At 43.0% G+C, this 24,262-nt stretch overlaps 1 protein-coding gene across 3 annotated transcripts in view; it reads right to left on the reverse strand.

The window, feature by feature from the left end:
• TRIM55 (tripartite motif containing 55) overlaps positions 1–19,702 on the reverse strand; it is a 220,542-nt gene extending 200,840 nt beyond the window's left edge. Inside the window, exons 1-2 of one of the 3 annotated variants that reach the window (XM_044293173.1) lie at positions 19,339–19,702; positions 15,229–15,410 (exon numbers count right to left, since the gene is read on the reverse strand). In XM_044293173.1, the coding sequence (XP_044149108.1) occupies positions 15,229–15,410; positions 19,339–19,506 (350 nt within the window). In that variant the 5' untranslated portion in view covers positions 19,507–19,702. The remainder of the gene's footprint in view (positions 1–15,228; positions 15,411–19,338) is intronic. The other 2 variants (XM_044293174.1, XM_044293176.1) reach the window with 2 other exon arrangements.
• Between the last annotated feature and the right edge of the window lie 4,560 nt (positions 19,703–24,262).

The raw sequence follows: 24,262 nt of genomic DNA on the forward strand, positions 1-24,262 counted from the left end.
CCAACTGATAATAGGACCAGTTATCAGGGATCTGCATTTGTGCGGATAATTGGCCTGTATCAAGATGCCAGCAATCAATTGCTCAATGGGCACTTGTTTATCAAGTGATTGTGTCTTTTGGCTGGCAACAAAAATCAGCATTTCGGTGCAGCTGTCATGGTGGCACTCCGTGCCTGCTGACAGGCACTACATCACTTACCTAGCCTCTGCCCGGCCACCATATGTCTCATGCTGCAGGCCACAATCCTGCTGCAAGGTCTCTTCCTGACTGTGTACGTGAGAGACCTATTTATGTAGTACTGCAAAATTCCCTTTTTGAACCGGTGCTCAGCTGCTTGACTAATGAGTTAATAAATTCTCCTATATACAGTAGCTGTGCTGCTGACCTCATTTCTTTTCCTGTGCAATAGGTCTCTGTAGATCTTGCTAAGTCTCTCTAGCTTCTAAGAGTTTCTCAACAGCTATAACCCATTTTTCTGCCTGTGTACTGACTGCTTCCTATTTCCTAGTTCCTGATCTCTGCCGCCAGACCTGACCTGTACCTATTCACTGTACTGATCCTGTGATGCCTGCCTTGACCTTTTGGATTTTTTCACGGATTGGCATGAACTCTGCCAGCCCTGACCTTAGCCTGTTTTCTAACTATGTGTATTGCCTGTTCCATTGGTGCCATGCACCGGTGTCTCGGATTCTCCTGGGCCAGTAGCCAATCACACTGGGACTATTCCAACAGGAAGTCGCCTGGTGACTCCCCTGTAGCAAAGGACAAATTCCTGTATAGGGGTTAAAGGATGAAAACCAGGCGATCTCCAAGATAACACCCTCAGGAATAGTCCAAAGCCAAATTGGTTAGTTGGCACAATGGGTCCACAATCACTGCACATAACACAGCAGCAGATGTCCATGTGTAAAAAGGGATCTGCTGCCCAGAAACATGATTCTCTGTGATTCTCTATAGGGATTGGTGATCGCAGTAGCAATCACCAGTGTCTATGCAAAGGAGATAATTTCTACATATAAATGCAGCTCTCACTTCCTTTGATAATCATGTCTTTTTGGGAATGAATGGCTCATTTGCTTTTATTAGGGTACTTTCACACTTGCGGCAGAGGATTCCGCTAGGCAGTTCTGTCGCCGGAACTACCTGCTGGATCCAGCAATCCTGACGCAAACGGGTGGCATTTGTCAGACAAATGCATTGAAATACCGGATCCATCTCTCCGGTGTCATCCGGAAAAACGGTTCCAGTATTTATTTATTTTTGCATTTTTAAAGGTCTGCACATGCACAGTCGAAGTATTTGAATGAATCGACTTCAGATCTATGATCCGAAGGTCGATTCGTTCAAGCCTTTTGTGAACCATGACTCGTCTTTGGCTGCAAAGATTATACAGTATGTTCTCTACAACCACCTAATATTAGCAAATGAGTGATAGACCAGTGAAGTCAGAATGTCTGTCACTACCTTATGCTGACCTCACTGGTTACAGCATAAAGTTGATTAACTATGTAGACTTTAAATCCAAGGAAAGGACACATCCAAAGTCTGAAAAAACAGGCCACATAATATACTAATTTTGCAACTGGGGCAAAAAACTACTGAGGCTAAACCACTCCAAGAAAATTCAATATGAATGAAGTTTAGTAAGAAGATATAAAGACACCAAGACCAACTAGTGAACTGCATGATACTAACCCATTATTACACATTACACAAATACTAATATTCCCAACAGATATTACAGACAAGCATACATGGATTTTGTGTGGATATCATATGGACAGTGCTGTCTCTACTCAAAGTTTCATGGATGTTCAACATCAGCTTTGACAATAGCACAATGATGAGGTCTGGAGGGGTCCCAGAAGCGAAAACCACCACCAATCTGATTTGAAAGCACCTCTCAATAACATATATTTTTGAAAACCTGGCCTTTACATTTCACTGAAATCTTGTTGAATCAACCAGACTGGAATGGATCTGGGGTAATTTCAGAAAGGATATCTTAATAGTGAAATGACGACATGTCATTGGTTTTATGCTGGTGTTTGGATGGTCTCATTCACATGTCTGTGTCCATGAAGACATCTGTGACACGATGGTCAGTGGTTCATCCATGAAGATGTCCATGAAGCATCCATGTTCGGTCCGTGTGTCCGTTTTTTGCCCTCTGTGTGTCATCCGTATTCCATAGACACAGCTAGGTGGAAAATTAATTTCAAGAGCATCTCTTACCAATGGTCTTTCAAACCAAACGGACCAAACATAGAAGGCAACTATGTTGTATCCATGGTTTTCATGGACCTATAGACTTTTATGTGCATGAGGAATCTATATTTGGGTGGTACTATCTAGTAAAATAGTTTATAAGGCTGAAAAAATACATCTGTCCATCTAGTTCAGCTTGTTATCCTGCAAGTTGATCCAGAGGAAGGCAAAAAAAAACAAAAAACGGTGAGGTAGAAGCCAATTTTCCCCACTTTAGGAGAAAAAAATTCCTTCCCGACTCCAATCAAAAAATATTTATTATCTTTGCTTTCTTCTCATTGCTCTCTGCGACTCCCCCCTCATTACTCTGTAAAGGGCCAACACCTTCAGATTTATACTTTTTACCTTTTATATAATTTAATTAATCTCTCGGTCTCTAGTTTGGCTGCTATTATTTGTCTTTTACATATTTTATTTTGTTCCTTATAGTTTTTCAATGCTTCCTCGCTACCCTCCTGTTTTAGTGAATTAAATGCTTTCTTTTTGTCATTTATTGCTTGCTTTACATTTCTATTCATCCACATCATTTTTTTCTTGTTCCTTCACTTTTTATTCTCATAAGGTATGTACCTCTCACAATTAGATTTTAGGATGCTTGGGGAGAACGTCTTTATGAGTTGCTGGCTTATTTATTATCTAAGTCATGTCTCAAGACCTAGTTAAAGGGTTGAACATTGACTTACAGGATAGCTGCCTTACATCTGATGGCTTTAGAGGCAGAGCTAGAGAAGAGCTCACTTGCATCCCTTTCCTCCCAGAATTCCAGAGGAGCATGTATGGCCTATAAGTCTCCTCACGCAATGAAGGTGCTCTCACCAAGTGGAGACAGTACCCCCCAAATCTTGACTTAGGCCTCTCACCCAGTTAAGCCAGTACTCTCTGCTCTGCATTGATGAGGGGCAATCTCCCCAATCAGCTGTCTTCAGATGAGGTGCTGGCTTATTTAGGATAGCTGCCTTTTTTTTTTAACTGTTAACGGAGAGTGAGATTTTCTGTGTGAAAACAGCTCTGCAAGACTGCTGCCATTTTTTTGACAAATGCACCCAAAAATGGCAACCTAGTGGTATGTTTTTTTTAAGCCAATGTAATTTTTATTACTTGTTTCGTGCATTTTTTTGCAGATTTTATAAGTTTACATACAAACTAATAGAAATACCCATATCCATTATATATATCATCAAAGCTTAATTAGCTTAATTAGTTTACCCCCCCCCCCCCCCTACCACTCATCCCCTTCCCCTGCTGAATGGGAAACCAGAAATCCCCACTGAGGAAGGGGTTCCTTTACCCCGAAACGCGTCTGGTGAATGACAGTGAGGGACTACTAAGGAGAAGACTCTATAACTACATATCTTCATGAATATGGAATAATACATCTACGTTAAAGAAGTTTGAAAAACCCCGCCTGGAAATACAGATCACGTGACCGCCCAGCAAACCACGTGGGACGCCACATAGGTCCTGGAAGATCAGAGCGGTAACACCAAGCGGCACCGCTACTCAACGGCGTGGGGAACTTCATATACAGAGTTCATCTACAGGTCCTTACAGCTTACAACAGCGCACTTTGTTTGAAAACTTGGTGTACAAGCGGACCTACTGCAGGAGCGGTAAAGTACTATATACAACATAACTGTGAGATTTACTATTATTATTGCCTCTGGAACATAGAACTTGCAGTTACCTGATAACAACAACAGCCCCTGGATATATATCAGTGTCATTGGAAAATAGCTCTTCAGAGACTTTCAGTATCACTGAACCATAGAGCTAATGTTCTTTAGTGCGGTATTTTAATTGCATTTTTAATTTATTTTTTATGAAATGTTTTATATGTAATATTGTTATGTGGCATATTTTGTAGCCTATAAAATTTATATGGATACTAATTACCGTGTGTTTGCCTAATATTGAGCCTAATATTGAGTGACCCCCTTTACAATTTTTATATCCAGTGGATGTTGATTGAGGTGGCTTTCCCTGGCACGAAGTCCGATTGGTCTTCATGAACTATCATATTAATCATCTTCCGCAATCTATTGGCCAGGATTTTCACAGATGTAGCCACAAGGGGTTCATTTGCAAGGCTGTAACCCAGCCCCTAGGACAGTGATGGCTAACCTCCAGCACTCCAGCTGTGGAAAAACTATGACTCCCAAGATGTACACTTGCTTGGCTGTTCTCAGAACTCCATAGAAATTAATGGAGCATGCTGAGACTGATAGTTTCACCACAGCTGGAGTGCCAGAGGTTAGCCATCACTGCCCTAGGACAACCAGCTATCTGTTGAGCTACACATATGGGGGAGAGATCTAAAACCCTTCTCGGTAGATATTGAATATCTCGTACATATGAAAGCATAAAATTACTGATAGCTTTACTGATAGATAAGTCTATTTAAGACAGAGACCTATGGGATCTAAAGTAGCAAGAGTATTGTCTAGCCATAGAGTATCTCAACCTCCATAGATAGCGTGTTTTAGCACTTGCAATTTTAATTTTTTTATTTTTTTAAGCCATGCATTTTTCTGCATGAAAGTATGTGGATCAGTATATAAGAAAGCCATTTATAGAAAAAAAAAAAAAAACATATAAAGTGTCCCACACACTGCCACTTGCATTTGTTCAAACAGGGTCAGAAAAAACTCAATGGATCTGTATGGAATAAAATTCCCCATTGACCCAAAAACACAACAAAACTTAAGCCAGACACTTCTACCAGTGGCTTAACTCTTAGAAGAATAAAAAGATCTGGCAAAAATATTCAATTTGCCTGATCCTTCTCTTTCTCTATATCGTCTGTCGAGCTAGAGTCAAAAGCTTCCCATACACATTAGACTGTCGGCCCGATCCCCCGCTCTCTGTATAACGTGTATGGAGGACTTTAGACAGGTAGTCTAAAGATACACCAGATTTATCACAGTGGCTCACATTGTATGATACATTTGGTGCATGGCTAGTCACATTTATCCAATTTTACACTTATTTTTTGCTTACTTTGTGCCAAAATTGCGTGCCAAAATGTTGTCACAATTTTTGTGCACACTGTCGCATTCTCAGCCATGCGGGGAACATTTGATTATTCTTTTTAATTCATTTGCTACATAAATATGTGTAAAAATGATGCAACGTATTATGCCAGAAAAAATAAAAGTCTAGGAGCAATCACATAGGTAAATGTGGGCGACTGTTCCAGTAACCAAGCCTTGAGAATCGAAATATAGGGAGGTATGGTAATGCATCAGTTATTGATATTTTTTTTATAGAGATACATCTGAGAAAGCAGAAATTTAAAGGAGAAAATATATGTGAATTAGTAGACACAGTATAATAGAGTATTGTATTGTAGAGATATTAGCACCAGAGACGAGAAGCCTGGTTGTCTTATCTCCCTCATTAGAAAAGGGTCACTTAAGATTCCTAAAGAAAATCCATACTAGGGTAAAAGTAACATCAATTGTTTAATTATCAACCAAAACGGCCTGACATATCTAATCAATTAAATGACTAGTATGACGTTAATGATGCAAAAGACACAATGCTTTAACACGAGGAGACTCACATGTCAAATCATTAAGGCTACATTCACACGAACATATTTTGTTTCCATGTCCGCTCCATTTTTTTTGCGGATAGCATACAGACCCCTCTATTTCAATGGGTCCACAAAAAATGCGGACAGCACACCGTGTGCTATCTGCATCTGCATGTCCGTTCCGTAGCCCCTCAAAAAAAATAGAACATGTCCTATTTCTTGTCTGTTTTTTGGACAAGGAAAGGCATTGTTACAATGGATCCCAAAAAAATATGGATGTCATACGGAACATCATCCGTTTTTTGGGAGATCCGCAATTTGTAGACAGCAAAACACATTCGGTCATGTGAATGTAGCCTAAGGCCTCATGCACACGACCGTTGTTGTGTCCCGTGTCCGTTGTTCCGTTTTCCGTTCAATGGGTCCGTGGAAAATTCGGAAAATGCACCGTTTGTCATCCGCGTCCGTGATCCGTGTTTCCAGTCCGTGAAAAAAATAAGAGCTGTCCTATATTTTTCATGGACAACGGTTCGCGGACCCATTCAAGTCAATGGGTCAGTGAAGAAACACGGATGCACACAAGATTGTCATCCGCGTCCGTGATCCGTGTCCGTTTTTTTCTATCACTTGCAAGGCAAACTTGACTTAGATTTTTTTTCTATTTCCTTCATGTCTGGTGATCCTCCAAAAATCAAGGAAGACACACGGAAACAAAAACGGACACGGATCACGGAACAACGGAACCCCATTTTGCGGACCGTGAAAAAATACTATCGTGTGCATGAGGCCTAAGGCTGAGTTCACATTGTAGTTATTTGGTCAGATATTTTCATCAGTTATTGTAAGCCAAAACCAGTGGTGAAACCTACTCAGAGATTAGGTGTAAGGCCTCCTGCACGCGACCGTATGGCTTTTTCAGTATTTTGCGGTCCGTTTTAAACGGATCCATTTTTTTGTTTCAGTAGTGTTTCTGCTTCCATTCCATTTTGCTGTTCCGTTTTGTACTTACTGTTTAAACATTATTGTATGCTTCAGTTTCCGAAACCAAACGGAAGCATACAAATAATGTTTAAACAGTAAGTACATAAAAAAATTGGGCTGGGCATAAAATTTTCGATAGATGGTCCCGCAAAAAAACAGAACGCATACAGAAGACATACGGATGCATTCCATATGCATTCTGTTTTTTTTTGCGAAACCATTGACTTGAATGGAACCATGGAACGTGATTTGCGGGCAGTAATAGGACATGTTCTATCTTTGAAAGGAAAGACGGAAACCGAAAGGCATACACTCCGTATGCCTTTCAGTTTCCATATTTCTGTTCAAAGATAGAACATATCCTATTATTGCCTGCAAATCGCGTTCCGTGGTTCCGTTCCGTTGTTTTTGCGGACCCATTGAAGTGAATGGTTCCACATACGTACCGCAAACGGAACCCACAAAAACGGAAGAGGCCTAAAGCTTTCCTCCTGTTCTGTGTTTTTGACCCGCACCTGGTTTTGGTTCACAATAACTGATGGGAAAAACTGACCAAATAACTGGTGTGAACTTGGTCTAAGGGCTCATGCACACGGCTGTTGTTGTTTTCCGGTATGCAAATTTCACATATTGCTAAACATGGATACTGGCCATTTGCATTCCGTATTTTGCAGAACAGAACAACTGGCCCCTTATAAAAGAGTCCTATCCTTATAATGCAGATGATAATAGGACATCAGGGCCTTCTTTACCAAGGGGCAAAAGGGGCAGCTGCCCCGGGCCCAGTTGCTCCTGGGGGGCCCAAGGCAGCTGCCTCTTGAGCCCTGCTAGCCACTGCCCCGGGTGTCAGGCTGTCAGCTACACAGGGGGTGCTGCCATGCCATGCCTGCCAGCCCTGAGTCCAGGCATCGTACTGTGTTAGAGCTGTGATCTAGGACCTTAGATGACATCATCACCACGTGACCAGTAACCTAGCAATATTACTGGTCACATGGCTATGAGGTCATCACAGGTCCTACCAGGAGTGTTGCAGAAGTTAACTGTGGAGCTTTTTTGTGTGAAGATTACATCAGAAAAAGGTGACAGCGGCTGTTATGTTAATATACTGTAAACTACTGTGTAGTGGGGTGCTGTATACTGTGTGGGGGCCTGTATACTGTGTGGGACTGTATACTGTGGGGGACCTGTATACTGTGGGGGGCTGTATACTGTGGGGGGCTGTATAATGTGGGGGGCTGTATACTGTGTGGTGGGCTGTATACTGTGTGGGGGGCTATATACTGTGTGGGGGGCTATATACTGTGGGGGGGGGCCTGTATACTGTGGGGGACCTGTATAGTGTGGAGTTCTATACTGCTGTACTGTATACTGTGGGGGTCTGTATACTGTATACTGTGGGTGCTGTATAGTGTGGAGTGCTATACTGCTGTACTGTATAGTGTGGGGGGCTGTATCGTGTATAGTTTGGGGTGCTGTATGCAGTGAGGTGCTATACTGTGAGGTGTTGTATACTGTGGGGTGCTGTATACTATGGGCTGCTATACTGCTCTACTATATACTGTGGGGTACTGTATAGTGTGGGGTGCTATACTGCATACTGTGTGGTGCTGTATACTATAGGGTGCTATACTGCATACTGTGGGGTGCTGGGGTGCACTGTAACACTAGGGTGAGCTGAGCCCTGCTCTCCTTCCTGCAGAGCGGTGCCCACTTCCAGCCTGAGCCCAGATGCCCAGAGCACTGATCCTGAGCCACTGGAGTCTTCAGAACTGGAAGTATTTACAGTCACTCACTGTACTCTACCAGATGTGTGGATTTTTTATGTGTGTTGTGGTGGAGGGCGGGATTACCTGCTAAGGTGTGGGAAGGCGGGATCCAGGGGGTCCAAGTAAGTTTTTGCCCAGGGTCCAATCAATATTAAAGACGGCCCTGTAGGACATGTTTTATTTGTTTGCGAAACAGACATACTGAAATGCACAAAAAGTAATTTCAGTTTTTTTGTGGCCCCATTGAAGTGAATGATTCTGCATATGGCTGCAAGAAAAAGGTGGTCAGTCAGCACATCCCAATGTGCAGGTGCACTTAGCCATGGCTAGAAAATAAAAAACTATGCAACAGCACTCTGAAAACACAATTTAGGCTACATGCACACAATCAGGATTGCGAGCGGATTTTCCGTGCAAATTTGCGTGCGGAAAATCCGCACCGTAGGTCATGTACATTATATTCTATGAGAATTTGAAATTCTCAATGCACTTGATGCCGATTTTTTCCAAGCGGATTTTGACCTGCGGTGCGGATTTTAAAATCCGCAGCATGTCAATTTATTTTATTTTTCCTGACCGGATTTTCTTCATTCACTTAGTGAAGTCCGCATGCAGAAAATCCGCACCGAATCCGCACCAAATCCGCACGCAAATCCGCATGTAAATCCGCATCAATTAATGCGGATTGACCGCACAGATTTGCCTGCGAACACCTGCGGATTTCAGTGCGGATTCTCCGCACATAAATCCTGAACATGTGCATGTACCCTTAAAGTACAATAATGCCGTAGTTATAGAAAGTATTCTGGTGCTAATGCTACGCTTATTTTGTAAATTTGAGATTCTTGGCAAATACATTTTGTACAAAATTATTTTGGCCCGTCTACCGCGTCAAGGCAATCTCTCTAAGACGAGAACCTAACACTAAATAATACCTGTTATGTGCGATACTGGCGGCCATAAAATACAAGGAATGCAGGTTCCACATGCATGCTGGGTCTGCTCTGCCATTTATCATTTTTTGTGCCATAATGGCCTCCCTTAAATCCAGGAAATGCAGGTAACAACATGCATGCCGTGGCCACCCTAAAGCGTCTCATTAGCACCAAAGTGCTGTTGCATTGTGTTTTTTTTTTTTCCGTGTTTCTAGCCATAGAGCCGTGCACCTGAGCATTAGGATGTGATGACTGACCCCCGTTTTCTTGCAGTTGTACTGAGCTGGAGGTGTGTCTGACTCCTGTTGGTCTAGCACCCCTGACCAGTCTGTCTTCCTAATAGGCTGATTTTAATTAGTGTAAGTATTAGGGCTCATGCACATAACCATCGACTATTTTTTTAATCAAGTATCCCCCCCATGTCATCAGCTGCCCCCCTCATGCCATCAACTGCCCCCTCATGCCATCAGGTTCCCCCCAGTGCCATCAGCTTCCCCCCAGTGCCATCAGCTGCCCCCCCACTGCCATCAGCTGCTCCCACAGTGCCATCAGCTGCCCCCCAGTACCATCAGTTGCCCCTCCAGTACCATCAGTTGCCCCTCCAGTGCCATCAGCTGCCCCCTCAGTACCATCAGCTGCCCCCTCAGTGCCATCAGCTGTCCCCCAGTGCCACCAGCTTCCCCCCATGCCACTATGCCACCAGCTGCCCCCGTGCCACCAGCTGCCATCCCAGTGCCATCAACTTCCCCCTCAGTGCCATCAGCTGCTACCCAGTTCCACCAGCTGACCCCTAGTGCCATCAGCTTCCCTCCCAGTGCCATCAGCTGCCCCCTCAGTGCCATCAGCTGCCCCCTCAGTGCCATCAGCTTCCCCCCAGTGCTATCAGCTGCCCGTAGTGCCACCATGCCACCAGCTGCCCCAGTGCTACCATCTGCCCCCTAGCACGCCACCAGCTTCCCCCCAGTGCCATCAGCTTCCCCCTCAGTGCCATCAGCTTCCCCCTCAGTGCCATCAACGTCCCCCTCAGTGCCACCAGCTGCCCCCTAGTGCCACCAGCTGCCACCTCAGTGCTATCAACTTCCCCCTCAGTGCCATCAGCTTCCCCCCAGTGCCATCCGGCTCCCCCCAGTGCCATCAGCTTTCCCCCAGTGCCATCAGCTTCCCCCCCAGTGCCATTAGCTACCCCCCAGTGCCATTAGCTACCCCCCAGTGCCACCAGCTGCCCCCCTAGTGCCACCAGCTGCCCCCCTAGTGCCACCAACTGCCCCCCCCAGTGCGACCAGCTGCCCTCTAGTGCCACCAGCTGCCATCCAGCGCCATCAGGCTCCCCCCAGTGCCATCAGTTGCCCCCCCAGTGCCATTAGCTACCCCCCCAGTGCCATCAACTGCCCCTCTAGTGCCACCAACTGCCCCCCAGTGCCACCAACTGCCCCCATTGCCACCAGCTTGCCCCCCAGAGCCACCATTTCTCCCTCCTAGCCATGTCTCCAGTGCCAGTACATACCTTTCCTGTAGGGGCGCCGCTCCACAGCTCCTCCATCTTCTTCTCTGAGCGCTGCGCCACACAGCGTCGGGTCATAGTGCGCACTCACGTGCACTATGACCTGATGATGTGTCAGGATACAGTGCAGCGCAGTAGGGGCCGGCTGGTGACCACGAAGCGGTGAGTAATAGCAAGTGCTTCACTCCCGCTCCGTGGTCACATGACACAAACGATTTTTTTGTGTCGAGTTACTCTATTCAATCGAGTAATAGTTTCAGCCTTAGGCCTCATGCACACGACAGTTGTTGTGTTCCGTTCCGCAAAATGGGGTTCCGTTGTTCCGTGATCCGTTTCCGTTTTTGTTGCCGTGTGTCTTCCTTTATTTTTGGAGGATCTCCAGACATGAAGGAAAGTAAAAAAAAATCGAAGTCAAGTTTGCCATGCAAATGATAGGACAAAAACGCGCAGACGTGGATGACAATCTTGTGTGCCTCTGCGTTTTTTCATGGACCCATTGACTTGAATGGGTCCGTGAACCGTTTTCAGTGAAAAAAATAGGACAGGTTATATTTTTTGGACGGACTGAAACCACGGATCACAGACGCCGATGACAAACGGTGCATTAGCCGAGTGTTCAACGGACCCATTGAAAGTCAATGGGTCTGCAGAAAATCACAAAAAACGTAACAACGGACACGGAATGAAACAACGGTCGTGTGCATGAGGCCTTAGTATGTATTTTTCGGTCCGCAAAAAGAACGGATCCGCAAAAAATACTTCTGTGTGCATTACGTATTTTGCAAAATGGAACAGCTGGCCCCTAATAGAACAGTCCTATTCTTCTCCATAATGCGGACAATAATAGAACTTGTTCTATTTTTTATTGGAACCGACATACAGAAACGTAATGCACATGGAGTAATTATGTTTTTTTTTTTGCAGACCCATTGAAATGCATGGTTCCGAATACAGTCTGCAAAAGAAAAAAAATGGAATGGACACATACATTTATGTGCATGCTGCCTAAAACTGTAGCTTGCACTCTCTGTATTCATTGGAAGCCGTCTGGCACCAGGAAACATATAGAGTTGGTACCTGCATTCCCTGGATTTAATGGAGGCCATTATGGTAGAAAATAAGGTAAAAGGCAGAGTGGACCCAGCATGCATGTGGAACCTGCATTATCTGTATTTTAAGGCGGCCAGTATGGCACTATAACAGGTAGTATTTAATGTTAGGTTCCCGTCTTATAAAAATCGCCTTGACGCCAGCAGACTGGCCAAAATTATTTTGTTCAAAATGTATTTGCCAAGAATCTCAAATTTACAAAATAAGCGTAGCATTAGCACCAGAATATTTTCTATAATTATGGCATTATTGTACTTTATTTGTGTTTGCAGAGTGCTGTTGCATTGTGTTTTTATTCTTCAGGGTTCTGCATACAGGCTGCAAAAAAAACAACCCGGAAAGGACACGGACAGAAAATACATTTGTGTGCATAAGCCCTAAAAGAGTAAAAAAATAGAAAAGACAGATATCACACACATAACTATTGGAATAAGACATATAGGGGGTCACTTATTAAGACCTGCTTTTTAGAGACTGGTCTTAATAACCCCTGCGCTGGCAGTGGATTCGCCAAAGTTATGTAGAGGCGCCGGTGCCTTACCATGAACGAATGATAAATCAGGGCACTGCAGTCGGCAAGCAGGAGGAGCAGAGCAGATTGATACATAGGCGGCTTTCAGATGAGCCTATTTGCAATGCCTATATAGTCCCTATTTTGTATTCCGGAATCCGCAACTAATGTTATTGAATAGAGCTATTCACAGGGGCATATAACTTCCGTCAATATTTGAAATCCGCAGCATGTCCGAGTTTTGTGCGGATTTGTTTCCAAATACGCACATTACAGTCTATGGGAGTGCATAAATAATGAAGGAAGGAAGAAATACACATGCAAATCCCAATGAAATCCTGAAGCAATCCTGATGACAATACTGATGGTATATCATCAGGATCCTGAGCCAGAATACTGATGGAATTCAATATGCTCGTCTGAAAGCGGCCATAGTTTTGTAGGAATAGATTCACAGGTCAGTGATTAACAGACACGTGCTTTCTCCGCGGTCAGTACACATACCCATTTATTTTAATGTGTGTATTTACACTTCCGTGTTTTAGTACAGTCTGTCGGTCAGTTGTTTTAGCATGCGCTGTTTTTGTCCGTGTTACGGATCCATCATGCCCATCATTCCATGAAAAACACGGACTCTTCACGTGTTTCATCCTTGTTTCACATACCATTTAAAGGAGATGCTCTGAAAAGTAACACACGGAGAGCAAAAAAAAAAAAATGGACACACGGACCAACCAAGGATTCTTCATGGAAATCTTCACATGTAACTCACTGACCACCTTATCACAGATTTCATCCCAGACGTGTGAAGTTATACATTTGAATCTTTGCTCTTTATATGCTTAGGAGAAGTGTTGAGCAAATTTCAGGTTATAATTTGATTCATCACAAAGCTGAATTTCCTCGTGCTTGATGGTAAAAAATCAATTTTTCCTGAAATGGCGTTAAAAAATTATACTCACCTCATTCATTTGCTCGTGGAGAGTCCGTCGCGGCCATCTTGATTGAAGAAAATATGCCAAATCTCGCACGCGCTTCCAATTGCCTGGGCGTAGCGACATCATCAGTAATGATGTCACCATGTCCGCCCTGTGTGATGACGTAATGATGTCAGCTGGCGCGAGATTTAGTGCGTTTTCTTCAATTGAGATGGCTGAGACAGGCTCTCTGCCAGCTAATGGATGAGTTGAGTAAAAAAAAAAACCCAGATAAAAACCCCAGATAAACCCCCTGATAGGCTAAATATGACCCTCAGATGCAGCAATCACCATTGAACGTGGCATCTGAAGGGCTCAATGATGTGGGGCGGGGCGAAGGCTGTTCCCAGTCATTCCGCCTGCTACATACAATGGAATGCTATTCGTGACAAGACAATTCGTCAGAAATCTAATTTCTTTGTGAACTTCAGCGAAGCAGCCGAATCTAATTTTGGCAAACTTAGCTCATCTCTACTTAGGAGTCCAGTGGGTGGTCCTAATCAGTAACTGACACCTATTCAATAGCTGTCGGTCAATCATTGTTCACTCCCAACTCCCTCCCAGCTCCCAGAAACTAAGGGGAACATTTATTAAGACCGACGTTTTATTAAATGTGACCCTTAGTTTCTGATTGTAGATCTTTTTAATTATATTTTGTGCACATGATTATAGGGGCACCTATCTTGCATGAGTTGCTGTCAGAAGCATATAGAGATATGCTTTACAGCAGCCACACAGACCATAGGCACAATAGACATCAGATGTTCATTGACTTGGTGTTATGGCAGTTGGTGTGGACTCAATGTATCAATCAACACCTTTGATTCAGGGCTAAACCTAAGGCCGATATGCTGGCAGTTCCCTGGTATTCACCCTCTAACTCCTATACAGGGATCTGGACTTCGCTGCAGGGGAGCCACCAGGCGACACGCGCAGGCAAAGTATGTGCGAATCTGTGAAACAGTCTGAATGTCAGGGCAGTGAGCTCCGGGTCAGTATAAAGAACAGGATAGGGTCAGGTTAGGCAGCGGTGGGTCAATACTGGGAAACAAGCACAGGTCTGTACATGGACAGACTATAGAATAGCACAACTTCACAGGACCCTTAGCAAGTTAAGTAACCTTATTGCTCAGGCACCCTTCCACTGAGGAAGGTACCTGAAATACCCCAGGATGCATGCTAGCCCCTTCAGTGCTGGGGAGAGCGCACATGCGCCCTACGGGTGCAAAAGGAGAGGCTAGTTGGCAAACAGATAACAGTGAGAAGACAGAATGGGCCTGGCGACCAGGCCTATCCAGCGCAGGCAGCGGGAGGCAGGTCTGACCTGCTGGGTAAGTTCAACAGTCTGCCTCTGCTGTAACACTTGGGAGAGTTTTCTAGCCACGGTCTCTCATCTGTGCAGAGGTCAATGTACAGCTTTGAACATTAGTGACTGTGAATGCCTTAATGCTGTGTTTTACATATACTGTAGATGTCACAAAAAAAAAAATGTTAAAATTATGCTTAACATAAAACTTAGGTTTAAACAGCAGGTCATTTTCTTGTGACACATTCCATTTAAGAAATATGTAGTATCTAAAAGAAGAGATTCAGGTAAATACACCCACAATTCATGAATGAGTAACCATGAAAACGGCTGGTACCTTGTAGTTTTGGTTGATTCTTGCTTATAAATATCAATGATATTTTCAACAAGCAGGTTTCTCTGTAATCCATATACGCCATGTCGATCCAGTACCACTTCATGCCTACAGGATGGACAGCGGAAGCGACCTCCCGTGGCTACAGTATTTCCTCCTCTTGTTGGTAAATATGGATTGGAGGCCTGTTTTAGAAGAAGAGTAAGACATGCGTCATTAGGGTAAATTCAATGTCCATGTTTTATTTTATAGATCTGAATGGGGGAGGTTACTGTATATACTGAGGGAGCAGTTTGTGTAATACTGTACTTTGATGGCATGGAAATTCTATAGAAAGCAATTAGTTGTGAGACTGTAATGTGCTATTATTAGTCCTTCCGATGTATATTTAGCAGCTCAGAAGACAAGGGCGTTGGAACTGGAAACAGATGAACAAGTAGAGCTTGAGCATTTTGGAAACTACCATAACAAACACCTTCTGGAAGCTGAGATTTGTCCTCAAAATCTTTTAATGTTTAAACAACAGGATAATAGTCCAGGTCTACTGGGTGACTGGGTCTTAGAGGACAAAGTGTGGGACTTTGTCCTTTGGGGTTATGATACAACAACATTCCTCACATAGAGTGCCTACAGTATTTCTTAAGATGTAGAGGAAAGATACACAGGAAGATGATCGTGCCAATTATTGGGAATAAATGATCATACAGTATGTCTGCTTGTTCCTGATAATTGGCCTGTGTAAATGTGGCAGCGATCAGCCGACAGACAAGCAAACACTCATTTGTCAAATGAGCTAACCATTTATGTGTCCTCCATGAAAACAGTGCTTGACTGGCCCACCAGAGTACCAAAGGGCCCTCTGGTGGGTTCAGCTCTGATACCATAGTGGTCCCCATCGGTCCAGGGAAAAAATATTTTCGAGTCAATAACTTGCCACTAGAATCTACTTTTGAATCAAAATCTATTAGACTTTATTGTTGATATGGGCCTCTCGTGGGCCCAAGAAGCCCCAGTCCAACCTTACATGAAAATACTCTTACATGAAAAACGCAACAACGCGACGCAATCGCATACAAAACTGAAGCACTCGCAAGCAAAATCGCACGATTTTCCCTGAACGCATCCAGCCATAAATCCGTGACGCCCGTGTGAATGAGGCCTTTAGACTTTTAGAATTTATAAGTATTTTATGTATAAATTATTTCTAATATAATATCTAATAATCTGGTTTGTCTGTCATCAGGACTCAGAATCATAACTGACAGCTTTCATTGTGTTTCTTTTTATTTTATATTTAAGTATATTTATTTTACTTCTTATCTTTGGTCAGTAGCACATCTTGCATCTTCTGATCCCCCACTATTCTGAGATTTTCCAGTGTGCTGTCAATAGCTGACTGTACATGGGCCATTACAGATGTTTCTTGCAGTGGAAGTAGTGGCACATATGATCCGATAAAAAGGATTTAATAACTTAAATATCTAAATACAAGCCTAAGTTACTAAGATGGATCCCTTTTTAAGAGACTTTTATAATCAAGCAACATACAGCACATAAACACGTTAGTCTGTCAATTGTGCGTGTATTTTTATCATTCAGATTGGGGTGAAAGTTCAATTTTGGGGGTGTTACATTTACGCAATTCATTTATGAACTCATTTATGTCCCAACATCAAAACAGAGGTATAAGGAGGTGCAGTAAGGGTCTATATACTTGTATAGGCTCCTGATTAAGACTCAGAGGTTATATGGAGCAGTCACTTAGCCATGTGCTTGCAGGCTTACACAAAGTACTTTAACTAATGTTTTTTGCATGTCAAATGTTGGAAAAGTGATTGATCTAATAATAACTATATAAAATCTGCTCCATCGGCTTGTGTCAATAATAACTTTGGATGCAAGTTGATTTCGAGTATCCTTAGGATTGCTTCACACTTCTTTTTTTCATTTGGTAACAAAAAAAGCTGTTCCTTTTTTTTTTTTTTTTATTACGCATATTTTTAACTGTATACTGGCTGTTTTTCAGGTATTTTTCAACTTTCATATTGATTCCGGGTGGACAAAAATGCCTAAAAACATGACAAGAGAAAAAAATATGGATGATGTCCGTGTGCATTCCGTATTTTACGGAACGAAACAGCAGTCCCCTAATAGAACAGTTACTCCAGTTTTCCTGCTCCACCCTTCTCCTGGAGTGAGATTGTGACTTTTTTTTTTTAAAGTCTCAATGATAAATCTGTGAATCCAGCCTTAGTGCAGTTTTTGATGAATTTTGAAAACGACAAAGAACTACATAGCTGTGTAAAGGACAGGCTTAGACCTAGTAGACTAAAATTGCAGTTTCTCCCCCTCTTTTCTACAGTCACTAATATTGGGGAGAATGCATCATGATGGCAGTTTTTGAAGCCAAATTTATCAAAGGTCACATGCTGTTTGGAACATCTTTATACCTATCACTTCAGTCTAGAAATGCCCCCCACCACCACAACTGGAGTGGCTTTGTGACTCTTTTGCCACTTTTTTAAAGCCACAGTAATTAATCTGACATTGAACTAATGAACATACAGCATGTAACATACATAACCACAGCCACTGTCGCAACCACTTTTCAATAGTGGCAAAGGTGGCGTATAATAGCAAAAGGTTTCAATTTTGGCGCAAAATCATATCTGAGCCAACAATTGTAGCTCTTGTACACAGAAAAATGTAGAAGCTTTATATATCCCTCCTTTATGTCGACATGTTATATGTTACTTGAATTGGAGTTTCTGAAGATACACTTTTTTTAGAGATAGATTATAGAGATAAAGGGTTTGTTGAGGATTAGGACTATGTGGCTGCTTTCTTCTAGAAACAGCACCACACTTGTCTATGGGTTGTATCTGGTATTGCAGCTCGGCTCCTTTGAAGTGATGGAGTTCAGCTGCAATACCCTCCACACAACCTGTGGGCAAGTATGGCACTGTTCTTGAAAAAAAGCTGCCACGTTTTCCTAATCCTGGAAAAACAACCTTTTATGTTTTTTTAAGTCTTGCAGTGTGTTTCCCCATTAAAGTCGTCTCACTTCAGCACATGGCATTTATCATGTAGACAAAGTTAATACAAGGCGCTTACTAATGCATTGCGATTGTCCGTATTGCCTCCTTTGCTGGTTTGATTCATTTTTCCATCTCATTATACAGGGGTTGCGACCAACCTCCAATCCAGCAGTGGTGGCTGTGCTTGCACCCTGTACCCTGGTGGGTAGTACTGTGCCAACGCTTTTTCCTATAGTGTGCAAGCACAACCTCTGCTGCTGGATTGCAGGGTGGTCGTAATCCCTGGATACCAGAAGTGTATAATGTGATGGAAAAATTAATCCAGCCAGCAAAGGAAGCAATGTGGATAAAAACGATACATTAGTAAGTGCCGTGTATTAACTTAGTCTACAGGATGAATGCCACCTGCTGAAGTGAGACATCCTCTCTAACATCAATTGAGGGAAAAAAGAGCAGTGGTAAAAAAAATGCTATTGGAAAGGCAATTACATGCAGTACCATGATGCTGATTAAAGGATGACATTTCTAGGAAAATGTCTTAAAACTCTTTCTTCAAGAAGAACCTCATCTGTGATCAGGGCAAAACCTTATGAACTAAAACTAGGATTTATTTTATTTTTGTTGCACCTCAGTGGTGTATGAACATGATCGTAGACTACATCACTTATTCGAAGCACATATTGGTTTTGGATAACACAGACTACATCAAAAACTTCACTGTATGAACAAGGCCCTGCTCATATTCTAACACATAGCAACTTTAAAAGCACCTCACCACCTCACGAGACAAATATACCTGCTTTGCAGTATAAAAATGCAGTGTAATTATTACTTCTTTAATATTTAATTTACTTTAATCAAAAGTAATTAACAATGTTTTCTAATGGTTTAATTTTACTGAAGCTCTTCAAACACAAGTGTGTAAGCTCCAGTGTCCTTCAAGCTAACACAAAGAAAGTTTTTCTAAGTTTGAATGTAATATATTTATTATTACATATTGTATTACTCTTTTCCTTATGTATTTTTGTTGTTGTTCTATATTGTTATATCGTTCTATAGTAATATCAAGTATTACCTGAAATATGTCGCTGGCGCACTTCCTGCACAGGTTATGCTGACAAGGAAGGATTACCACGGGTTTGGAAAACATTTCTAAACATATTGGACAAATAAGTTGCTTCTCCAAGTTATCCATAGTTTGCTGCTCTTTGCTCATGGACTGGTAGGACAGAGAGGTGCTCATCTCCTAGCTATTCCAAGGAGAGTAAACTTTAGGAGAAATATGTTGTGCTGTCAATTTCCGGCTTCGTTCCCTTCAAATAATTCCTGGACTTGTGTGATCAAATGTCCTATGGGTTTCCTCAGCTGGATGACATTGTTTAAAGGATCACTTGAAGAGCGCTCAAGCTGTTTTTAGTAGCACTCTGTCACATGTTGCCATATGGCTCTGCCCATATATGAAAGTGACAGAGTGATAGAATCAGACAGGTGACGAATCCCAGGGATGTCTGCTCCACATTCCAGCCTGTGGGGATAGGGAGGGTCTGAGCAAGTGAGCAGAGGGACATCTGGAGAGGAATGACAGCTGTCACTAAATGTGTCTTCAGGGCTGAGCAGTGTGGTGGCAAAGTGTTTCTAAATGCAGAACGGCATATTCCTTATTGGAATTAAATATATACTGCTTATTCAACATTATATAATGGTCCCTCATGCCGTACTGTGAAAAGCGTCCAATGTAAAGGTGTGGCAGATATGTGTTGAAGCAGAGGAGAAGCTAGGGGTTCAGCACAAAAGGGGGCGAAACACATCTGAGTGGGCCTCTCAATACATGTTTACAACTGCAGAGGCGCATCTTTGTTTTCAATGAGTCCCAATCCACTTCCATCGTGGCTGCTAGAGAAAGGCAGGATGCGGGCAGAAACATAGGCAGAGGAGTTGTCAAATTTTCAATTCAACCCCCCCCCCCACCACCACCACACACACACACACACACACATACACACACATATTTGCAAGGACATTATATTTAGTGCTACCAAACATACAGAGGAATACAGCACTACTGTACATTCCTAATACATCCAGTGTAGTCTACCCTGATATAGATGTTTTTTTTCCTCATCTTCTGCATTCAGACCAGATCACCATGATGAAATCTTTCATGCAACTTCTTGTCTCTGCAGAGTTTACCAAAGTTCTTAGGGTCTATACTTTTCCATCACCTCCCCCCCCCCCCCCCCGGCACCCCTATCCTGCTGCTGCCCCCAATACTGTACCTGCCATGCTCCTACATACAGTACAGACCAAAAGTTTGGACACACCTTCTCATTCAAAGAGTTTTCTTTATTTTCATGACTATGAAAATTGTAGATTCACACTGAAGGCATCAAAACTATGAATTAACACATGTGGAATTATATACATAACAAAAAAGTGTGAAACAACTGAAAATATGTCATATTCTAGGTTCTTCAAAGTCGCCACCTTTTGCTTTGATTACTGCTTTGCACACTCTTGGCATTCTCTTGATGAGCTTCAAGAGGTAGTCACCTGAAATGGTTTTCACTTCACAGGTGTGCCCTGTCAGGTTTAATAAGTGGGATTTCTTGCCTTATAAATGGGGTTGGGACCATCAGTTGCGTTGTGGAGAAGTCAGGTGGATACACAGAAAAGCAAGAAAAAAGCAGCTAAGTAAAGAAAAACGAGTGGCCATCATTACTTTAAGAAATGAAGGTCAGTCAGTCCGAAAAATTGGGAAAACTTTGAAAGTGTCCCCAAGTGCAGTCACAAAAACCATCAAGTGCTACAAAGAAACTGGCTCACATGCGGACCACCCCAGGGAAGGAAGACCAAGAGTCACCTCTGCTGCGGAGGATAAGGTCATCCGAGTCACCAGCCTCAGAAATCGCAGGTTAACAGCAGCTCAGATTAGAGACCAGGTCAATGCCACACAGAGTTCTAGCAGCAGACACATCTCTAGAACAACTGTTAAGAGGAGACTGTGTGAATCAGGCCTTTATGGTAGAATATCTGCTAGGAAACTACTGCTAAGGACAGGCAACAAGCAGAAGAGACTTGTTTGGGCTAAAGAACACAAGGAATGAACATTAAACCAGTGGAAATCTGTGCTTTGGTCTGATGAGTCCAAATTTCAGATCTTTGGTTCCAACCACCGTGTCTTTGTGCGACGCAGAAAAGGTGAACGGATGGACTCTACATGCCTGGTTCCAACCGTGAAGCATGGAGGAGGAGGTGTGATGGGGTGGGGGTGCTTTGCTGGTGACACTGTTGGGGATTTATTCTAAATTGAAGGCATACTGAACCAGCATGGCTACCACAGCATCTTGCAGTGGCATGCTATTCCATCCGGTTTGCGTTTAGTTGGACCATCATTTATTTTTCAACAGGACAATGACCCCAAACACACCTCCAGGCTGTGTAAGGGCTATTTGACCATGAAGGAGAGTGATGGGGTGCTGCGCCAGATGACCTGGCCTCCCCAGTCACCGGACCTGAACCCAATCGAGATGGTTTGGGGTGAGCTGGACCGCGGAGTGAAGGCAAAAGGGCCAACAAGTGCTAAGCATCTCTGGGAACTCCTTCAAGACTGTTGGAAGACCATTTCAGGTGACTACCTCTTGAAGATCATCAAGAGAATGCCAAGAGTGTGCAAAGCAGTAATCAAAGCAAAAGGTGGCTACTTTGAAGAACCTAGAATATGACATATTTTCAGTTGTTTCACACTTTTTTTGTAATGTATATAATTCCACACGTGTTAATTCATAGTTTTGATGCCTTTAGTGTGAATCTACAATTTTCATAGTCATGAAAATAAAGAAAACTCTTTGAATGAGAAGGTGTGTCCAAACTTTTGGTCTGTACTGTATGTACTATACAGCAGAAATAATAATGCCATCAAGAATAGCCCCCCCCAACAGCACTCCCAAAAGTCCCCCCAATAGTAAAAATTATCTTCCAGAGTGCCCTTATTAGTAACAGTACCACTCATAGTGACAATGCTCCCCTAGAGTTCCCGTGTTAGTAGTAATGACCTCCATATTGTGCCCAAAAATTCCTCATAGTACCCACATTAGTAATTTTGCTTCCATCATAGAAATGATTTTCCTCAAAGTACCCCAATAGTTATAATTACTCCCAAAGTGCCGTCTGTAGTTATAATGCCCGCATAGTGCACCCAGTAGTTAAAAGGCCCCTATAGTGTTCCCAGTAATTATAATGCGCCCAATAGTGCCCCCAGTAGTTATCAAACTCTCCTATAGTGCCCTCAGTATTTATAATGCCCCTGTTAGTGATCCCAGGATTTATTTTGTCCCCATAGTGGTGCTAGTACTTATAATGCCCCCTTGTCACGATACTAGTGGAATACTTCTGGAATCCAATGGCAGGGACAAGGCTGGGAAGCTCATTTCTTTGGTTTCCCAGTTGATAACAGGGTTCTGTGCTTGCAACCAGGGTAGACCAAGAATAACAGGGAAATGTGGAGAAGAGATCAACGATAGGACTTCATGGTGATGAGGTGTTATAATGATTTCAAGTGGTTCTGTCTCTTGATCCACCGGGCCTGAGCTCAGTGGGGATCCATCTACAGTCTCCATTTAACCCCATGCCTTTGCGCAAAAGAAAGGTCCATGAAATTGCCACTAGCCCCAGAGTCCACCATAGCAGAGGTGGATATCCACTGAGAGTTAATCAAAAACTTAATGGGAAGGAAGCAATGGGAGTCTTTATTCTCTTTCTTAATATGAGGGGCCACAGATGAAATGGAATGGATGATTGCTTTCTTAGATAATTCTGTTTACGAAGCAATTGATTCTCCATCTAAAAAGTCAGGATCAGTAATGGCTGCCACCAACCTCCACGGACGGCTAGGGCAGTTGATAAGGAAGTGGTCAGACTTTCCACAGTAAAAGCATAGACTTTCCCGGAGCCTGTGCTCCCTTCAATCAACGTTTTTTTTTACATCTTAGTATGGAATCTACTTGCATAGGCTCACTTCCTGATTCTCTGTAAATCTTTTCTTGGGGTTCCTTTGAAGTAGAGACAGGAAAAGAGGGGGACTGATTAGTTTCATAATTCAAGGTAGCCCATTTCTCTTGTCGTCGTTCAGACAGTCGGGTATCGATTCGAATGCAATGGTTAATAAAAGCATCCAAACCACAAGCAAGTTCATCTTTTAATGCGCTGCATAGTCCTTTCCTAAAAAAATAAATTTTTGCTGCGTCGTTCCAATCGGTGTCGACGGCCCACCTCTTGAACTCCATTGCATACTCTGTGACAGGGCTTCTGCCCTGGTTCAATGCTAGTAATGCTGCTTCATCTGTAGCACCTCGATTGGGATCATCAAACATTTAACTCATGGCATCAATAAAGTCCTCTAAGTGATTTAACCGGGCGTCCTGAGTATCAATCAATGGACTAGCCCAGGCAATGGCTTTATGTGTCAGCAGCATAATAATACATAAGACTTTAGATCTATCAGTAGGAAACTGAGTTGAATTCGCATCAAAGTATAGCCGACATAGATTAAGGAACCCCCTAAACTTGTCACGGTCTCCACTAAATCTGAATGGTGGTAACTTAGGGGTCATGGCAGGCACTATAGCGGGTGGTACAGAAACTTGATTCTCCAAGTGGACTATCCGGTCGGCTAATGTCTGCACTGTACAACGTAGCGCGTGAATCGTTTGTCCATAAATTTGGATGTTGTGGGAAGTCTGTCCTTCAAGGGCGTCATATTTATCTCTGCATCTCGGTGCCCATATTAGCCATAGCAGTCTGCAGTTGCTTAATGCGAACCTCTGAACTCCCAATCCCAGTGGACTCCATTTTTTAGTATTCTGTCACGATACTAGTGGAATACTGCTGGAATCCAATGACAGGGACAAGGCCTGTACACAGGAAGCACCGAATCCTTGAACAGGAGGTTGCAGGACTGAAGGATGCAGTAGAGCCAGGCAGGCAGAGCCATTACCGGTAGC

Source organism: Bufo gargarizans, chromosome 5 (genome assembly GCF_014858855.1).
Source record: "Bufo gargarizans isolate SCDJY-AF-19 chromosome 5, ASM1485885v1, whole genome shotgun sequence".
NCBI classification, from domain to species: Eukaryota; Metazoa; Chordata; class Amphibia; order Anura; family Bufonidae; genus Bufo; species Bufo gargarizans.